We start from the raw sequence: 16525 nt of genomic DNA, 5'->3' as shown, positions 1-16525 counted from the left end.
TTTGTTCCCAAGGCACCTTTGCTCTTTCCAAACAGGCGTCAGGATTGGAAGGTCTTAACATGGTCTGGTCCACATTCTCTCTCCTCCTTCCTCCCAGAAGCCGGGACAGGTAGATTCCTTCCTACATGTTCCAGTGAAACGTTCCCACCATGCTAGTCACGTTTTCAAGAGAACCCAGGGGCTGTCGTAAAGAGAGAGAAACTTCCGTGTTTGCTCGTATCTTTTTACAAAGACAAAGGGAAAGCTCTTAGAACCCACCGCCCCATGGTTTCCCTAACGAGAGAGAATGCAGGGAACGTCCCTGCTCCCGGCCACGGCCACCTGCTTTTGTAACAGACTCGACATCTCAAAAACCAAGCAGTAAACTTTCAAGTATGGGCCCAGAGCCCTTGCTGGGATGGTTCGTTGCTACCTCTTTCCTTTCCTTCCAGTGAAACCCGGCAACTCTCACCTCCGTGAACACATCACTTCCCCACAGACGGGAGCTGTTAACCGTGCCTTTTTCCCTCACCAGACTCTGGCATTTTTCTTTTTGCTTGATTTCTTCTCTTTGCCTTTTGCCTTTTGTCTTGTCTTTTCTCTTTTTTTCTTTTTGCATTTTCTTCGCTTTTTTTTTTTTTTTAGGAACTGGTTAGAGGTCCCCAGTGGGGGGGCATCCCTCCTCTTGCTCAAACTGTCGTTTCAGGCCACTCTGCCCTTTAAGGAAGGGATGTGGGCCGCACCAGACCCCGCTGGACCATGTGGTCCCCTTCGGAAACAGCACGTACATGTGCGTGCACGCACACACCCCACCCCCAAACCACAGGCCACACACACCTCCGGCTCCCTTGCACACTCACTGGGCCCCCCACCTGGGCCACAGACATTGGCCAACCGCCATCACAGACAGGCTGGAAAGCTCCAGCCTTGTCCCAGAAGGGTCTCACCACCAGTCCACCCAGACAAGTCTCCACGGGGCTCAGCTACCTCCAGTCAACTGAGGACAGGAACGGTACTCAGCCTCCCGGGGGCGCGCCAGCTAGGGCCAGACTAGGACAGCGCACGTTCTTCCTGGAAATGAAGGGACAAGAGGGGGCATGGTCTGCCGAAGGGGCACATACTGACCTGCCCCTGTCCCTCCCTCACCCGTGACTTTTTTCCACGTGTTTCTTTGCCATCTCTGTCTGTACTTCCTCTCTGTCTGTCTGTCTGTCCGTCCATCTGTCTGTTGACTTGAGGCAGGGGAGGCAGCCGACACAGCCCCCACTCCTCACGCCCCTCGGGCCTTCTCCACACCTCTGGCCTTGTTCCGCTCCAGGGCCAGCCCGGGCCTCCCCTCCAGGATCCTGGCGAGGCCTGCTGTCTCTTGGCTCCCTCTGGATTCCTTGGGCTTCCTCCCTGGTGGGAGCCTCTTTCTCTCCTCTTCCTAGCACCTTCCTTCCTTCTGCAGCCATCTGTCACCCCCGTCTTCCCACCTCTGGGAGCCCAGCAGTGCCTGGTAAGAACAGTGCGAAAGACACCACCCCTCCCCCTGGTCCTGAGCTACTCCAGGGGCATCTAACTAATGCCTGTCTGAGGAGGGTGCTGGTGTGATAGCAAGGGGATCCCAATGTCCCAGCCCATCCCAGTTGAGCAGCAGCACCTCAGAAAGGACCCCCACTGTGGAGGAAGATGCTGGTTGGAGGACCAGGCAACACCAGGGGACATGCCTGCTTCTGGAAGCCACCAACCAACACCACCTCCTGCCATCACCACTGCGTGGCAGATTGGTTTGGAACTCTCTGAGGGCCTAGAGAAACCATTAAACCCAGCACCCTCATTGTGCAAATCAGGGAAAGGCCCGGTGGTGGCGGCGGCGAAAAAAGTGACTAGACGCAGGTCCCCACCCTCTCTTGGAACTCACCGGAAGGAAGGCAAGGCACAGACTACAGCAGAGCCCCTAGCCGAGCATTGTAGAAGGTGCTGTGGGCGCAGGCCACAGGGTTTTCCTGAGCAGAACCCCAGCTCTGATGGGACATCTATCACCCACCGCCCGGCCAGCCTGGCCCTTATCCCACATGCTGGAGCAAGGCCTCTGGTCTGACAGCACTTCCACTGAGAACCTGAGGCCCTCCGGGCCTTAGACGGCCCAGTGCAGGTTGTGTACAAGGAGCCCGAGGGCCACAGTGATAGGTGACGGCACTCACCGACACGGGTCCCAGCACCTGGCACCCAGGCCAGAGGCGGCCAGAGAATGTCCCCGGGGCCAGAGGGAAAGGAGAGTCCCTAGAGGGGTGACCAGGGAGAGTTAGAGACGCAGAGACCCTCGGAGTTCAGCACACCCACAGCCTCACCTCCTCAACCTTCTAGCCGACCTCTGACCCCACCCCCCCAGGCTTCCCGCACCCAGCCGCCCTCCCTGAGCCACACACAATACTCATTCTCAACCTGGGGTGTGGCATCTGCCCTCCATGGCGTCCACCTCATCTCACGGGACCTCAGCCGTGGCCTGGAGGCCAGCCCCTGTGAGTGGCTCCAGAAAGCGCATCCGTTAATAACCGCTTTCGGTCTTAAGGAAACCAGCCGGGAGGGAAATCCTATCCCCTGCTGGGATGCCAGTCACCCCGGCTCCTCCCCGCTCACACACTAATGCCAGAGGCTTGGCGTGACACCCTGGCTGCGTGTGAGGGTCCAAGCCATGGCCCCAGATGGTATATGGGGTTCACCCACGTTTACTACCCAGCAGCAAGCCGGGTGCCAGACGGCTGCCTCCAGGTGTGAGCGGAGACACGGACACACCCCAGCCGCCCCCCCCACCCCGCCACCTCCCCAGCCACACTTTCCAAAGCCTGTCCCCTGCAGCAGCACTGGGTCTCTATACTCGAACGTTTATTGCTACAGGGCTTCACGATACGGCTCCTGACCCAACCGGGCGGAAGGCGCGGAGGTGGGCAGTGAGTTTGGTCACATGTGGCCTTGAAGAGCTCCCTCAGGGCTCTTTAGTTCGGATGAACCTAGCCTGAAAGAGATCATAGCAGTTGCTTTATTTTAATTGCCTTTGCAACATGAAAGCCTTGCATCCAACTTGGCAATGCTGATGCCGGGTAAGCCCCCACGATTTCCTTGCACACGCCCTTCTGGGGCCTGAGGAATCGAGCCAGCCCCATAGAGGAAGGAGCCCCGCAAAGCGAGCGCAGCCTCGTCTGCTGGAGTTTGCTCCTTTCTCAGGCAGTCCATCCATTTCAAGCCAAGTCTCTCTCTCCCCTTGGGTTTCTGGGGACAGTGTACTGGCATTTCTTCTCAGCTATTTGACAGTGTTGTTTCCACACTAGGACTGGTATCACCCTGTCCTGCACGAGCCCTTCCTGCAAGCATGGGCCCCACCCCAGGGAAGGACCTTCCAGGCAATTCTTACAGTACGAGCCAGATCGCAGCCCAAGGCAGACCCCAGGACCCCTGCTCCTGGGCCCTCCCCAGTGGGCACTTCCAGGCCGACTCCCAGGGCTGGGGGCTAGGGCCCAGGGAGCTCAAGAGACTTCTTTGAGGCCCTGCACCTGGCCACGGCCAGGATGAGAGGCAAGGTCCACCACCCGAAAGGCCGGGGACCCACCGTACCTGGGTCACCTCAGTGCCACGGCTTGTTGACATCGGCAGCGTGAATGTGGACTCTCCCAGTCCTGGGCACAGATGCACGCACACAGGATGGGAGGTGACCTTCACGAAAGTTGCCAGCCGCTAGCATATCTGACTTGCCCACATACACAGAGCCCTGCCTTTGGTTTGGGGTTCGATCCATCAGTGGGAGGGCCAGCTCTGGAGTTCAAGTTTCTTAATTCCTTGGTGAGGAAAGGGAACCTTCCTCTTCAACTGTGGGTATGTCGCCCCACACCTCTTTGTGTCGCTTTCAAGTCACGATTCACCCTCATGCCTGCAGGGATGGTTTGGGACCTGGGAACCCCAAAGTACTTGGAAAGCAGTTCCCCTGGCTCTCCCCAGCTGCTCTGCTCAGAGTTTGCCATAAACCCAGAGCTTGAATGCCAGGAGAGCAGAAAGTCCCCTCCCTCCCACAGAAGGTTCTGGATTAGTGGCTGGCACAGAGACAGGCATGTCCATCAAGCATGTGGCGGGCAGGGGGTGGGCGGGAGGGCTTTGCAGGAGCAGCAGTGAGACAGAAGTGGAGGGCGGAGAGCATGAGGACCCCTCCCCATCTGGGGCCTGCTTGTCCTACAGCACAGAGGAGAAAAGGCCAGAAGGTTGTCAAACGCAGTTTCTGTTGTTACTGTTGTCATCATCGTTCTGGAGCCTTGCTTTTGTTTTTCTCTTCTCTTCTTTTCTTTTCATTCCCTTTGTGCATTTCTTTAACGGGTCGGGTGCTCCCTCAGGCCTCCCCTTGCCTCCCAGTGTTCGCATCCCTACTCTGCCCCCATCACCACCTGCATTGCAAACTTGAGCGATTGAAGGTCAAAACAAAAGCGGAGTCCATCCACTTTGCCCCACTTTCAGCCTTGACCTTCAGCCCCTCTGCTCGCACCCCAAGCATCCATCAGTAGCATAGTGCTGTTGCAGAGTCTGACATAAGCATCCCTTCTGCTTTGGCTCTATGTGGCTGGCGTGGCACTGTGAGTTTGGGCCATCACCCGCCCTGTCCCCACTAGTGGAGCTCATGGTTCAGGTGAAGGCAGGCCAGCGCTCACACGTCGGGGCGGGCGGTGGACAGCAAGGAACAAACAGAGAAGTAAGCTTATGCTAAGTGTCCGGGACAGCTTCTAGAAGGATGTATGTGTGAGCCGGGTTGTGAATAAAGAGAAAAAGCCAGCACAGGACAGTCTGGCAGAACAGTCTAGGCAGGCGAAAGGGCAGGTGTAACGTTGCTGGAGAAGACTTTCGGCAGAGTTGCCCATTCACTGAGCCCTTGCTGGGTGCAGGCGCTGTGCTGGGTGCTGGGAGCTGGGGAGCTCGGTGAATCAGACGGAGCCCTGTCTTCAGGGGGCTACGGCAAGGAGACGGAGGGTGAGGGGGAGCCTTGAGGCTCAGTGGGGAAGAGCTTGTGCACAGGCCCTGAGGCAGGGGTGTGCCAGTGTTCTTCCCGGAAGAGCCAAGAAGCTGAGGCTGGAAAAGAAGGATGAGAAAGAAAACGGCCCGAGGCAGGCCCTGACTTTGCAGGAGGTGCGGCTACAGAAGGGTTTAGACCAGTGGAGGATGTGACTTGTTCGGGCTCTTATTTGAAAAGATTGCTTGGGCTGCCATGCAGAGAATAGACAGTAGAGGTCAAGGGCACTGGCAGGAAGACCAGGGAGGAGGCGTGGGGCGGGTGAAGCTAAAGTAGCAGCCGGAGCCCACAGTCTGGAGATAGGGACGCGGCACTCATTAGAAGACAGATGGAACTTAGGGCCACGGCAGATTCGAGCACCTGGGAAGTGTGCGGGTGTAGATGAAGAGAAAAGGTCCCAAGATGAGCCCTGGGGCCCCCAGATGTGAGGGGGGTGGGGGCCGACGGAGACCCTGCACACCCGTACCCAGCCAGGAAGCGGGGATGCGGCATGGGGAGCGCTGGGTGCCCAGCTGGGGAGGTACCTGGGGAGCAGGGGGTGAGGCGAGAAGCGGCCATTGCCAGCATCTAGAGGGGACCGCGGCGCCAAGACAGGGTCTCTTTTAAGAGAGACAAATGAGTACGCTAGGCGAGGGAGGAGGCAACATCCGTGAGTGGGTGCAGGGCCCGGGGCGGGGTACCCAGGCAGTGCAGGAGCGAGCCGGCTGGCTCTCCGATGTCAGGAAATCGGCGGGGGGTGGAGGGGGGAGCACGGCGGGTCTCGGTTGGGGTGAGACAGGAAGGTACGAAGAGCCCTCCAGCCCCAGCCCGACCTGATCCCCCTCGGCCTTCCCAGGCACCTTGGCTGTAGCCCTAGGAGTCAAGTTTACTGGAAAGTGCTTTCATGTCTTTTACTTTCAGATTAGCCCTCAGCAAAATGGAGTTTCGGGGGGTTCAGTTCAGTGAATTCCCACACTGCACGGAGTGGACCCAGAGCAGCTCCTTCACCTGCTGTGATGCTCGGAGTCCCCACACCAGCCAGGCTGGGAGGGCAGGGCCTGACTCAATAGTCGGAGAGGAGGGAGGCTGCAAGGCACCCCGGGGATGTCAGCCACACAGGCAAGAGCCAGGGAGAGATCAAGAGACCAGGCAGTTGGAGTCTCGCCCCTGGGGGCTTGAGTCCCAAGGGGCCCCCAGGGCCCTGCAGGTGTGGCAACAGCAGTGGAGGTAGGGGGGCCTCCGCCGTGAAGGGGTTGGGAGACTGGGGGCCATGGGCCATGCTGCTGTAGGACGCTGGGGTCGGGGGTCGGGGGTCGAGGTGCCTCTGTGGTTTCGCAGGAGCCCGGCACTAGAACCGGAAGACCAGGGCTGACGGGGCCAAGGCCGAGGGCCCTCCTGAGCCTCCTTCAGTCCGGTAGAGCCCTCGGCCATCCCAGGGGAGGTGGAGCAGTGCATGCTGGGAAGGGGTGCACGCTGGCCGCAGCCATAGGCGGAGGTGGTTCAAAGGGGAGATACGGTGTCACTGCAGCGTGTGGGCTGTCGGTGGCACTGACAGCCTTGAGGGTGGCAAGGTCCCCTTGGGAGTGGTAGAGATGGAGAGGCGACCTGATGGTCCCAGGTCGGGAGAGTAGCCTGAGGCGGCCTGAGGGGAAGGGCACCGTTTCCGCTCAGCCGCTCAGCCGTGGTCGCTCTTGGTGGGCGGTCCTGAATTCGGCTGTGGGGATGTGGTCAAGCCCCCGTGGGTGAGCTTGGGTCTCTAGGGCAGGCCTCTCTTCGACACTGCTGGCTGTCACCAAACCAGTGTCCCAGGAAGTGACTGTGTTCTTCAGCGTTGGGTGGCCTGAAAACACCCCATCGTAACACCAATACCAGTGACTTGTTGACAGCCCAGGATGGGAATGCGGGGAAGTGGGACCTGTAGGAAGGCCAGAAGAGACTCGGGCGGCCAGGAGCCCCAAGAGCCCCAACCGTGAGTTTGCGCCAGCGGCCCTGGCACCCCCTGTTGGTGATTGAGTGACTGCTCGAGTCCGCACTCTGTTGATAGGCGGCAAACAAGGCTAGGGACAAGACAGTCATTAAAGTGAGTCTGGTTATACCTGGGAGGAGCTCCCTGAAGGAACATTCCAGAGCTGCAGAAGCTGAAGAGGGAAGGGCTGGCTGCCCTTTTTGGGCAGAGACGATGGAGTTCAGCCAGGTGCAGGGAGACCTGGGATGGGTCTCAGCAGGGCTCTGGCCTGATCACTTGACCCAGATCCAAATGAGGGGAGGAGCTCAGCTAGAGGAAAGGGTGTAGCCCAGGTCATCAGATCATTGCAGGAAAACTTACCACAAAGGCCCCCAGGGTCAAGGGCAGTGGGATCCAGCTTACCCTCCTTTCTCCACCACTGCCAGGTAGCCACAGTAATCGTCCCGGTAGCTCTCCCATAGTTCTGGCACCAGGAAAGGCCCAAATAATGAGTCCACATCTGCCGTGACTCCAAAAACTGAATTCTATTTCTTTTTATTAAAAATGTCAAATGATGCTCACCTCAATTTCTGTGTTAGCCCTTTCTCAGGAGCCAGTCTGGGGGAACTAAGGAACTGAGTGCAAGTAGTTGGCCATCTGTAATCCAAAAGATGTGACTTCACCAAATTCAAAGAAAATCCTAACCTGACTTAAGATCTGGAGTTAGAAAATTCCAATTTTACGGAGCTCTTTGGCTGATTATTTTTGCACTCAAATGACTGAGATTCAACTGGTTTAAATTGATTTAAATTGTGCTTGGCCAAGCAGTGACAGTCCTGGGTTCCAGACGCTGGAGGGTTGAAGGAGACTCATTGTCAGCGCTGTGATTCATGGTCTAAACTAGGGGGCAGCAAACTTCTCCTATAAAGGACCTTAGAGTAATTATTTTTACTTTGCAAGCCAGGTCTCTGTCGCCACTACCCAACTCTGTCCTATGATCTTGAAGACCCCCACGAACCATGCAGAAATGAATGGGCGTGGTTGTGTGCCAGTAAAACTGTATTTATAAACCCAAGCCGAGGGCCAGGGTTAGCCCCTGGGCCCCGGTTTGCCGACACCTCGTCTAAACCAAGAAAACCAAATCCTAGAACCTTTGACCTGGAAATGACGTTACAACCGATGTTGTGTCCAGCCACTCACATAGGAAGGAGCTGGCTTCCCCATCTCAGCACAAGGCCAGCTGGCTCACGCGGGGCCCTGCAGAGGCCTTCCCTCTGCCCAACAGAGGTCGACTCTGGCTTCTAGAACCCAGAGGGAGCCCAGGGTAGGGGGCCAGGGTGGGAACAAAGAGAGGCAGCAGCTCTGTGAGGATATTTGAGCACACATCTAAGTGCAGGTGGGACTGAAGAGACGACGGGGTAATTCTGGGAGCACGAGCCTGTAGGAGGTGGCTGAGCCCAGCTGGGGCCGAGGGCCACGGTAGCCAGGGATCAGGGCATTGTGGGATGTGCTTCCCTGCGGGGAGTTATGCTGATCTGAGGTCTGCAAATGCCAGTGGAGCAGCCAGGAACAAGGGCAGGAGACGCACAGGCAGAAGTCCTTGAAGGGAAACGACCACCCAATCAGCCACAGGCCAGGAGGGTTGTAAGGAGGCTTGAGGAACCATCTTGGTGGGTCAGGGCCTCCCAGCAGGATAGGCTTGGTGGGTGCAAATTCAAAGCGGGGCCATTTTCAGTCTTGGATGCCTCCAGATGGGAGACCGGCAGGCTCTCGTGCCTGGAGCTCTGAGGAGACGCCGGGGCCACAGTCTCTGATTGTAGCCAGATGAGTCCCCGGCGAAGAGGTGGGCCTGGGCGTTTGAATAGAGGGGAGGAGGACAGGTGCCAGTCCGGGGCTCTCGGGCACCATGGGACAGAGGAAGGAGAAGTGGAGGAGACAGGGCCAGAGCAGTCACGGAGGTAGGAGGGTCACGCGGTGGCAATGTCAGGGAAACCAGGAGGGCTTTCCAGGAAGCAGGGCAGTCAGCTGTGTTGAGTGGCCCCGAGATGGAGACACAAAAGTAGCCAGTGCGCTTAGCAGCAGGAAGACTGATGGCCACGTGGGTCTGGGCACGGTTCGTGCTGGTTACAGTTACGAGAGCTGGTGGGAGAGAGGAAGAGATCTATAGAGAAGCTGGGGAGGGTGACCCATTTGAGGAAGGCTGGCAATGTGACCATAGGCTGGGGACTTTCTCTTACCAGAAAGTTCTTGAGACTTTCTGGTAAGAGAAAGTGGGGAGTCCACTCTCTACCATTCTCCCTTTTTCAAATCATCTTTTTGTTCTACCAAGTTGGAATTCAGATTTGGCAGAGGGCCCGGGGGCCACCTAAGCCAGTCCTGCCCGCTCCTGGAGCTGGGAAAGGGGGGGTAACAGCTAAGAGTCCCAGGCATTTACCACTCGTGAGTTCCAAAATATGTGCACAGGTCAGCCTAGAGAAAGCTACTGCCCTTTGTCCCGCATATGGATCAGTTGATGAGACATAGCCCCAAACCTGAACACCCTTACTGCAACCACACAGAGCTGCCCGTTGTTCCATTCCAATGGATGGCCATTTGTCAGCGGTGACCTTGTGCTATTGGTGTGGGTGGAATTTGCCAGCATTAGCCAGCCATTGACTATCTCCTTCCTTCCTTCCTTCCTTCCTTCCTTCCTTCCTTCCTTCCCTCCTTCCTTCCTCCCCTCCTTCCTTCCTTCCCTCCTTCCTTCCTCTCCTCCTTCCTTCCCTCCCTCCTTCTTTCCCTCCTTCCTTCCCTCTTTCCTTCCTTCCCTCCTTCCTTCCTCCCCTCCTCCTTTCCTTCCATCCTTTCTCCCTCCCTGTCTTCCTGCTCCCCCCTCGCGCCCCTGTCCTTGCACCTTCCACTCCAGATCCGGGTGGTGAAAGCGTTCCGTAGCTCGCTCTATGAAGGCCTGGAGAAACCGGAATCCAAGACCTCCATTCATAACTTCATGGCGACGCCCGAGTTTCTGATCAATGACTACACCCACAACATCCCACTCATCGATGACACGGACGTGGACGAGAACGAGGAGCGCCTGCGGGCCCCCCCGCCCCCGTCCCCCAACCAGAACAACAACGCCATAGACAGCGGCATCTACCTGACCACGCACGGCACCAAGTCAGCTACCTCGTCAGTGTTTTCTTCCAGACCTGGGAGCCCGCTCCACAGCGTGGAGACGTCCCTCTAGGGGACCCGCTCTCAGCACGCGCACACCACACGCACGCGCGCTCGGGCGGGATGGCGCAGGCCTGCAAGGAGGATGGTGCCCCGACGGCGCTTGCGGGAAGCCGATCCATCCAAGGCTTCCTACCTGGGACTGAAGACGAGGAGGGAGGAACTAGAGAGTGACAAGAGCTGTGTTTCCCTTTTTTCTATCGAAGCATTTTTTTTTTTAACGGACACTACAACTCTGCCAGACGGGTCGCTGTCCGGGCTGTGTGGTGGGGCAGGGGCCCGTTCGCTGGGAGCTCGGCGGCACCCTAGGGAGAGCCCTGCAGGGCCTGGAAGGATGCCCAGCCCGGACCGCCCACCGCCGGGAGCCGCCTGCGGGTGTACCAGCGCCACCAAGCGCCCGTTCCCCGGGACACATGTGCAGTCCGTATGTGTGTGCGTGTGCATAGATATGAGCGTGCGTATAGACATATACGTACCTATATGACCAGATGCATATTTAAAGAATAAGGAGCTATTTATCAGCATGAATTTCCATTCCTCTTATCGGGTGTTTTCATTTTGAAATCTTATTATTTATTGTGGCAGGTTTTTTTTCAGGGAACTAGACTGCAAGAATATCTTTTTGGTGGCTTGCCCCCCCCCTCGCTGCCCCCCACTTTCCGCCCAGCCTCCGTTCCCCATCCCAGCCCTTCCTCCCCGCACAGTTCCCGAGGATGTTGCACTTTGAGACCCCTGCCTATAGAGGAAAACAAAACAAAACAAAACCCTTGCAATGGAATTTTTTATTTAAAAGGAAAATACCAAAGTATTGATGAGAAAGATCCCCTCCAGGGGCTGGAAAGGGGACTTTTGCTTTCGGTTTCGACTGGTTTCAACTCCAAGTCCTGGATTCTGGCTGGTGGGCTTTCTTTGTCCGCACCCCTACGTCAACAGCATGAAGCACCACCCCCTGCCTCGCTGACGCCCTGGGAGAACCCAGAATTCCTGGAGCAGCCCCAGGAGAGCCAGGGCCAGAGGTGGGGGGTGGGGCGAGCAGCAAGAGTGAGGCAAAAAGCGGCAGAGGAAGAGGTACCATCACAACCCAAGAGGAGCTGATATGACCGCAACCGAGAAGTTGTACCGAGGTGTCTGTCGAGTGGCTGGAGCAAGTTCTCGGTCATCGCCCGCCAAAGCACTCTTCCGACCCGGATCTTCTCCTTCAAGGACAACTGTGACCCACAAAGGCAGCCACCTACAGTGACGTGGGGGAAGCAGATGTGGCAGCGAAGCCCCTGGGAGCAACGGCACCTCGTCGCTGTCGCTGCGATCACACCTGGCGCTCTCTCTCACGGGCGGGGAAGGCTGAGGAGGCCAGCCTCGCCATGCCGGCTGAGCACCCCGTCTGCACGTGGGAGAGCTGGGCCTGGGCTCCCCAGACGGTTCCCTCGGGAGCCTCTCCTTGCAGTGTGGGCACGCCTCGTGCCAAGCCTCAGTTTCCCCGTGAACGCGCACTGACCAGAACAAGCAGAGGTCCCTTTACCTTCTGAGTTCACGTGTCTCGTGTTTTGCAGAGAGGCAGTTCGGGTGCATGTGCCTACCACTTGGGCCTGGGGCTGAGCCGCTGAGGGCCAGCCGCGAGCGGAGGGAGGCGGGAAGGAATGGGAGCCGCCGGTGTGGGTGGCCGGCAAGGCTGGCTCGCAGCACGCGCCCTGTCCTAGGCCCACGGGCAGGGGACTCGTCTCACCTCCACCCGCATCCGTGAGCACCGAGGTCGCCATTCCCACCGCTAACAGGAATGCCGCGTCACCCCCGAGCGGGAGTAGTCAAATCTCGGGCAAAGGAATTTTGGTTAGAAAAGAAAATCCCACTGAAAATGCCAGCTACAGATAACTTAAAGCCATCCCTTTATTCCAAAGGGCACATTGAGAATGTTACCCATTTGTAAATTGTTCCCTAATGTCCTTGTTTAACCGACAACAAAAAAAGGGCAACTCAATCTGTTGAGGGTCTGTGTGTTCTGAAACTAGAAATAAAATTGGAAATCTTTTCATTCTCTGTTATAGACACATCAGTAGAACTAATGGTCACTATAGATTCCAAAAAACCCTCACTGCTGCTGTACAAAGTTGCCTACGGTACGTGTCGATTGTTTAGTCCCCAGGTTGCCTTTCCCCCGGGTGTGGGGTTCAGAAAAGGGGCGCCGTGACCTCGGAGTGTTGCTCTGCTTTCTGTACGGTCTTCAGGCCGAGGCACCTGTCTCATCAGGAAGCCCGTCTCTATAAAGCGTATTATACGGAATGGCTTGGTCAACTGTGTTCAGTTATTAAATACGTTTTCCATTTTTATCTGCCTGTTATAAAGATGAGCGAAAATTATCTTAATGAGGAAGACCAGATGCATCATAACTTAAAGTCTGTAGTTGAATTTCCTAAAGAATAGTCCGAAATTTCCATGTATTAAAAAAAAAAAAAAAAATGAAAGCCTCCTACAGTCCCAGTCTGGGTAACGTGTGTAATTTGTTAGTTTTTCGGGAATTGTCATCCGGAATGAAAAGGAGGCGTCTGCATCCACTTCGCCAGGCCGAGATGAGCCCCTGGGGAGGCAGAGCACCCCCCCCCCGCCACCAGGTGTGCGGCCACCTCCCCAATCCCTCAGGGAGGCAGCAAGGGCTCGCCTGCCCCATGGGGTCAGAGGCGCTCCCAGTGGAGGTCTGCGTGGTGACCCTCTGACTGTCTTGACCTAAAGGGGCCTGGCCTGGACGTCCAGGCCGGCGTCCTCAAAGGAAGGCGAGGGCTGGGAACAGCAACCCAAACAGGAGAGCCTGGGACACACGCGTAAGGTCTTATGTCTCTAGAACATCTTCATGTCCCCAAACTGAATTCTGTTCCCGTTAGACACTAACTCCCCACCCCGCTCCCCCAGCCCCTGCTACCCACCATCTTTTCTGTCTCTGTGAATGTGAGTTCACATCTGCGTGAGTCTTGGAGTTACTCGAAGCAACTCGCAGAACTGGAATCCTACAATTTCTGTGTGCGACGGGCTCATTTCGCGCAGCACAGGGTCCCCAGGGTTCGTGCATGTTGTAGCCTGTGTCAGAATTTCCTTCCTTTCTGAAGCCGGGTAACATTCCATCGAACTCGTAGACCGTAGTTTCTTTATCCACTCGTCCGTCAGTGGACACTCGAGTTGCTTTTACCTTTCGCCTGCTGTGAATCGTGCTGCTGTGAACCCAGGCGTGCAAATAACCCTGTGAGTCCCCGCTTTCGGTCCTCTTGGGGCTGCACCCAAAAGTGGGATTGTTGGGTCATATGGTAACGCCATGTGTCATTTTTTGAGGACCCCTCCCCCACCAGCAGTGCACATGGGTTCCAATCACAGACTTCCTCTTTAATCCAAAGCCATGGAAAGAAAACCCATTATTTTACTCCTTCCCTTGCTCTGTGGGTCATTCCCCCATCTGTTCCTTTGCTCACTATGTGTCTTTGAACACCTGTTGGGAGGACGTCTGTGCCCCGTGACCCACCCCTCCGCTCTGCCAGCAGAGCCACGAAGGCAGCTCGGGCCTAAAACTTGCCACGTCTCCTCTCCCTGTGCTTCTATTCCTCCACTCCACACATCACCCTTTTAAACTTGGCAATGCCGGTGGGTGCGTTTTCCAGGGAAGCTGCCAACAAAGGACAAAAATGACTTCTAAGTTCCCTCCCAACCACCAGAGCCCACACTTCTAAAAAAGGCAAAGAGACAAACACCAGAAAACAGCAGAAAAACAAATAGCGGAGAGCCCTTGCTTCACTGACGTGGGAGTCCATCTGGAACCACAAGGCGAAGTGAGTCTAGCTTGGGCCGAGTGCCTTATCATGAGAGCTGGCACCTCATGGACAGATGTTGCGCTGCCCCAAAACCGTTCGTTGCTGTCCGTGGAGACTCTTGCCCAGTCCTGCTATCAAATATGGCCCAGGTTCCCGTGGAAAAGAATCGGTAGCCAGCCATCCCTCCACAAAGCCACCCCCGTTTCCCCACCCAGCCAGAGGTCAGAGAGCAAGGTGTCGGCAGGGCGGCGCTCCCTCCGAAGGTTCTAGGGGGAGGCTCCGTCCTCGTCTCTTCCAGCCTCTGGTGTTGCTGGCAGTGCGTGGCCTTCCTTGGCCAGTAGGCACAGCACTGCAGTCTCTGTTGTCACATGGCCTGCTCCCTGCTCGTGTCTGTCACCGTGTCTGCTCTCAGCTTCTTATAAGGATACCAGTCCCGTGGGATTCAGGCCCACCCTACTCCCGCAGGATCTCATCTGACACTGACGAAGACCCTATTTCCAAATAAGGACCAGTCCTCACATTCCAGGGGTTAGGACGTAAACACATCTTCTGGGGGACACCATTCACGCAACCACAGCTGGAAAAGAGACAGGCCGAGTCCCTCACAGGACCTGGATTGCCCCCCTCCTCCCACTGGTTTGACAGGCCAAGCAAGGCTCAGCCGTTTATCACGTGACAGTAATTAAGACATGCTGGGGGGGGGCACTTGGGGGGCTCAGCTGATTTAAGCGTCTCACTCTTGATGTCAGCTCAGGTCTTGATCTCGGGGTCCTGAGTTCAAGTCCTCCACTGGACTTAAAATAAAAGACATGCTCTGGACTAAAAAGCTCCTGGAAGTTTTAGGTTCTGGAAAATCTCTCAACCCCTTATTGTGACCAATCCCTTTCCTTCATCAAGAAAACACAGACGCCCCCTGAGTGATGAGCACGGACAGCACAGGCCCCGAGGCCAGCACACAAGCCAGCAAGTGCCTGGGCAGCGTGATAGGCACACACGAGGGTCTGGGAATTTTCAAGTAGTAAGCAGCAATCGCTGATCATTTGGGCCAACCTGCTCAATTTACAAGGTGGGAAACTGAGTCCCACAGACGGGAACTTGCTGGCTATGCAGGCATCGTAAAAGGAAGCCTAGAGCTACAAACCGTCCAGAGAGCCCGCCATTAGCCACAGCAGACCAGAGCTGACGGAGCCACGCTCTCCCCGTTCGGCACAGCGGCTCCCAGCCAGGGCTGGGGATGTTCACCAAATCCCTACAGACCTTTATCCAACTATCCTCCCTTCTTTCTGGTAAGTCCTGGGGCCGAGGGTGGGGAGGAAACAGAGTGGAACAGGTGCAGATGGAGAGAGCTCTCTTAGATGTACCGTCCCCTCCACCTGGCCCTCCCATCCAGAGCAGGGGGTTCTGGTCTCTGAGAAACTGACCTCACATCGATTGTGGGGGAGCCAGCTGCCTCGCCGGAGGCTAAACCCTGAGGTCCAAAGATTTCCAAAGCCATCGAAGCTTCTCTAAGTGCCGGTGATCTTGTCAGGGGAGAGAAGACAGAGAACCCGCCAGTGAAACACCCATCACCTAGTTCCATTCCAATCAACAGTGAGTGCTGGCCAAGGGCAGTGCCCGGTCAATGCAGGACAGGCAAGACTGGGATACGGGGGGGAGGGGGGTCCTGGGCCCAGCCTGTTGGGGGAAGGACTTGAGAGAGACAAGGTGCTTTTTAAATAGCAGAAGACAGAAAGGACCAGTGAGAGAGCCAAAGCTGCCCACAGAGGCCTGCCTCTGGCCCCTCGTCACCCACCCCCCTCCCCGTGCTCAGAGTGCCAGCCCCATGCCCTGAGCCTGGGCACCAATCTTGTCCTCGGAGAGCTCCCAGGTGAGCTGGGTGGACACACACAGAAAGGACCCGGTGGAAACGTGGACATTTTCTCCGATCCCTCATCCTGAAGACAAATAACACAGCTGCTTAGTAAACTCACGCAAGCCTCGCTGCCTGACTTGTCACCAGTGTGTGAGCCCTCCCTGTCTCCTCCACCAGAGACAAGCACTCTGGCCGACCCCAGGCATTGCAGCGGGTTCCCACACCTGTGGGCGCCGGAGGGCGTGGCAGCCAGTCCCCAGAGCCCACGCTCCGCTGGCCCTCACACCATCATGTGTTGAAGGACGGCCCCACCGATGTGTGTCGAGCCCAACGCGCATCCCCACGGAGAACAACCTAGGCTGCTCTGTTTCTCTGGGCGGCCCAAAGCAGTTCTTCTGGAAAAAGGGCCTTCTGGGCGGGTCAGGAGGGAGCCATGGCTCTGAGATTCTCTACTCTCCCAAAGTAAGCCTCGCTCGCTGAGCGGGACTGCCAGGCTCTGCGAATGTTCCAGTGGAGGAGCGAGGACACGTGGGCTCCCTCAGGGCACGCCACCGTGACGTGAGCACACGCTGGGCCATCACGCCGTCAGAAAGCCATGGATACCCCTGCCCCCAAGAACACCGCAGGTGCACGAGGGGCAGTTCCGCCCAGAGAGAGCATTTTAGGGGAAACTGAGGCTGGGTGGCACCCATCAAAAGCCCAGAGCAGCACAGGCCATAGGGCAATGACAGGACATCACA

General features: G+C 56.8%; 1 protein-coding gene across 3 annotated transcripts in view; it reads left to right on the top strand.

The window, feature by feature from the left end:
* Positions 1–10453, top strand: part of ATP2B3 (ATPase plasma membrane Ca2+ transporting 3) — a 60372-nt gene extending 49919 nt beyond the window's left edge. For 2 of the 3 annotated variants that reach the window (XM_081793161.1, XM_081793160.1), the window contains one exon: positions 9838–10453. In XM_081793161.1, coding sequence (XP_081649287.1) covers positions 9838–10158 — 321 coding nt within the window. In that variant the 3' untranslated portion in view covers positions 10159–10453. The remainder of the gene's footprint in view (positions 1–9837) is intronic. The other variant, XM_081793162.1, reaches the window with a different exon arrangement.
* The last annotated feature ends 6072 nt before the right edge of the window (positions 10454–16525 follow it).

This window comes from Panthera onca, chromosome X, assembly GCF_046562875.1.
Source record: "Panthera onca isolate mPanOnc1 chromosome X, mPanOnc1 haplotype 2, whole genome shotgun sequence".
In the NCBI taxonomy this organism is placed as follows: domain Eukaryota; kingdom Metazoa; phylum Chordata; class Mammalia; order Carnivora; family Felidae; genus Panthera; species Panthera onca.
The sequence above is the reverse complement of the archived record's forward strand: the minus strand, read 5'-3'. Positions and strand labels throughout refer to the sequence as shown.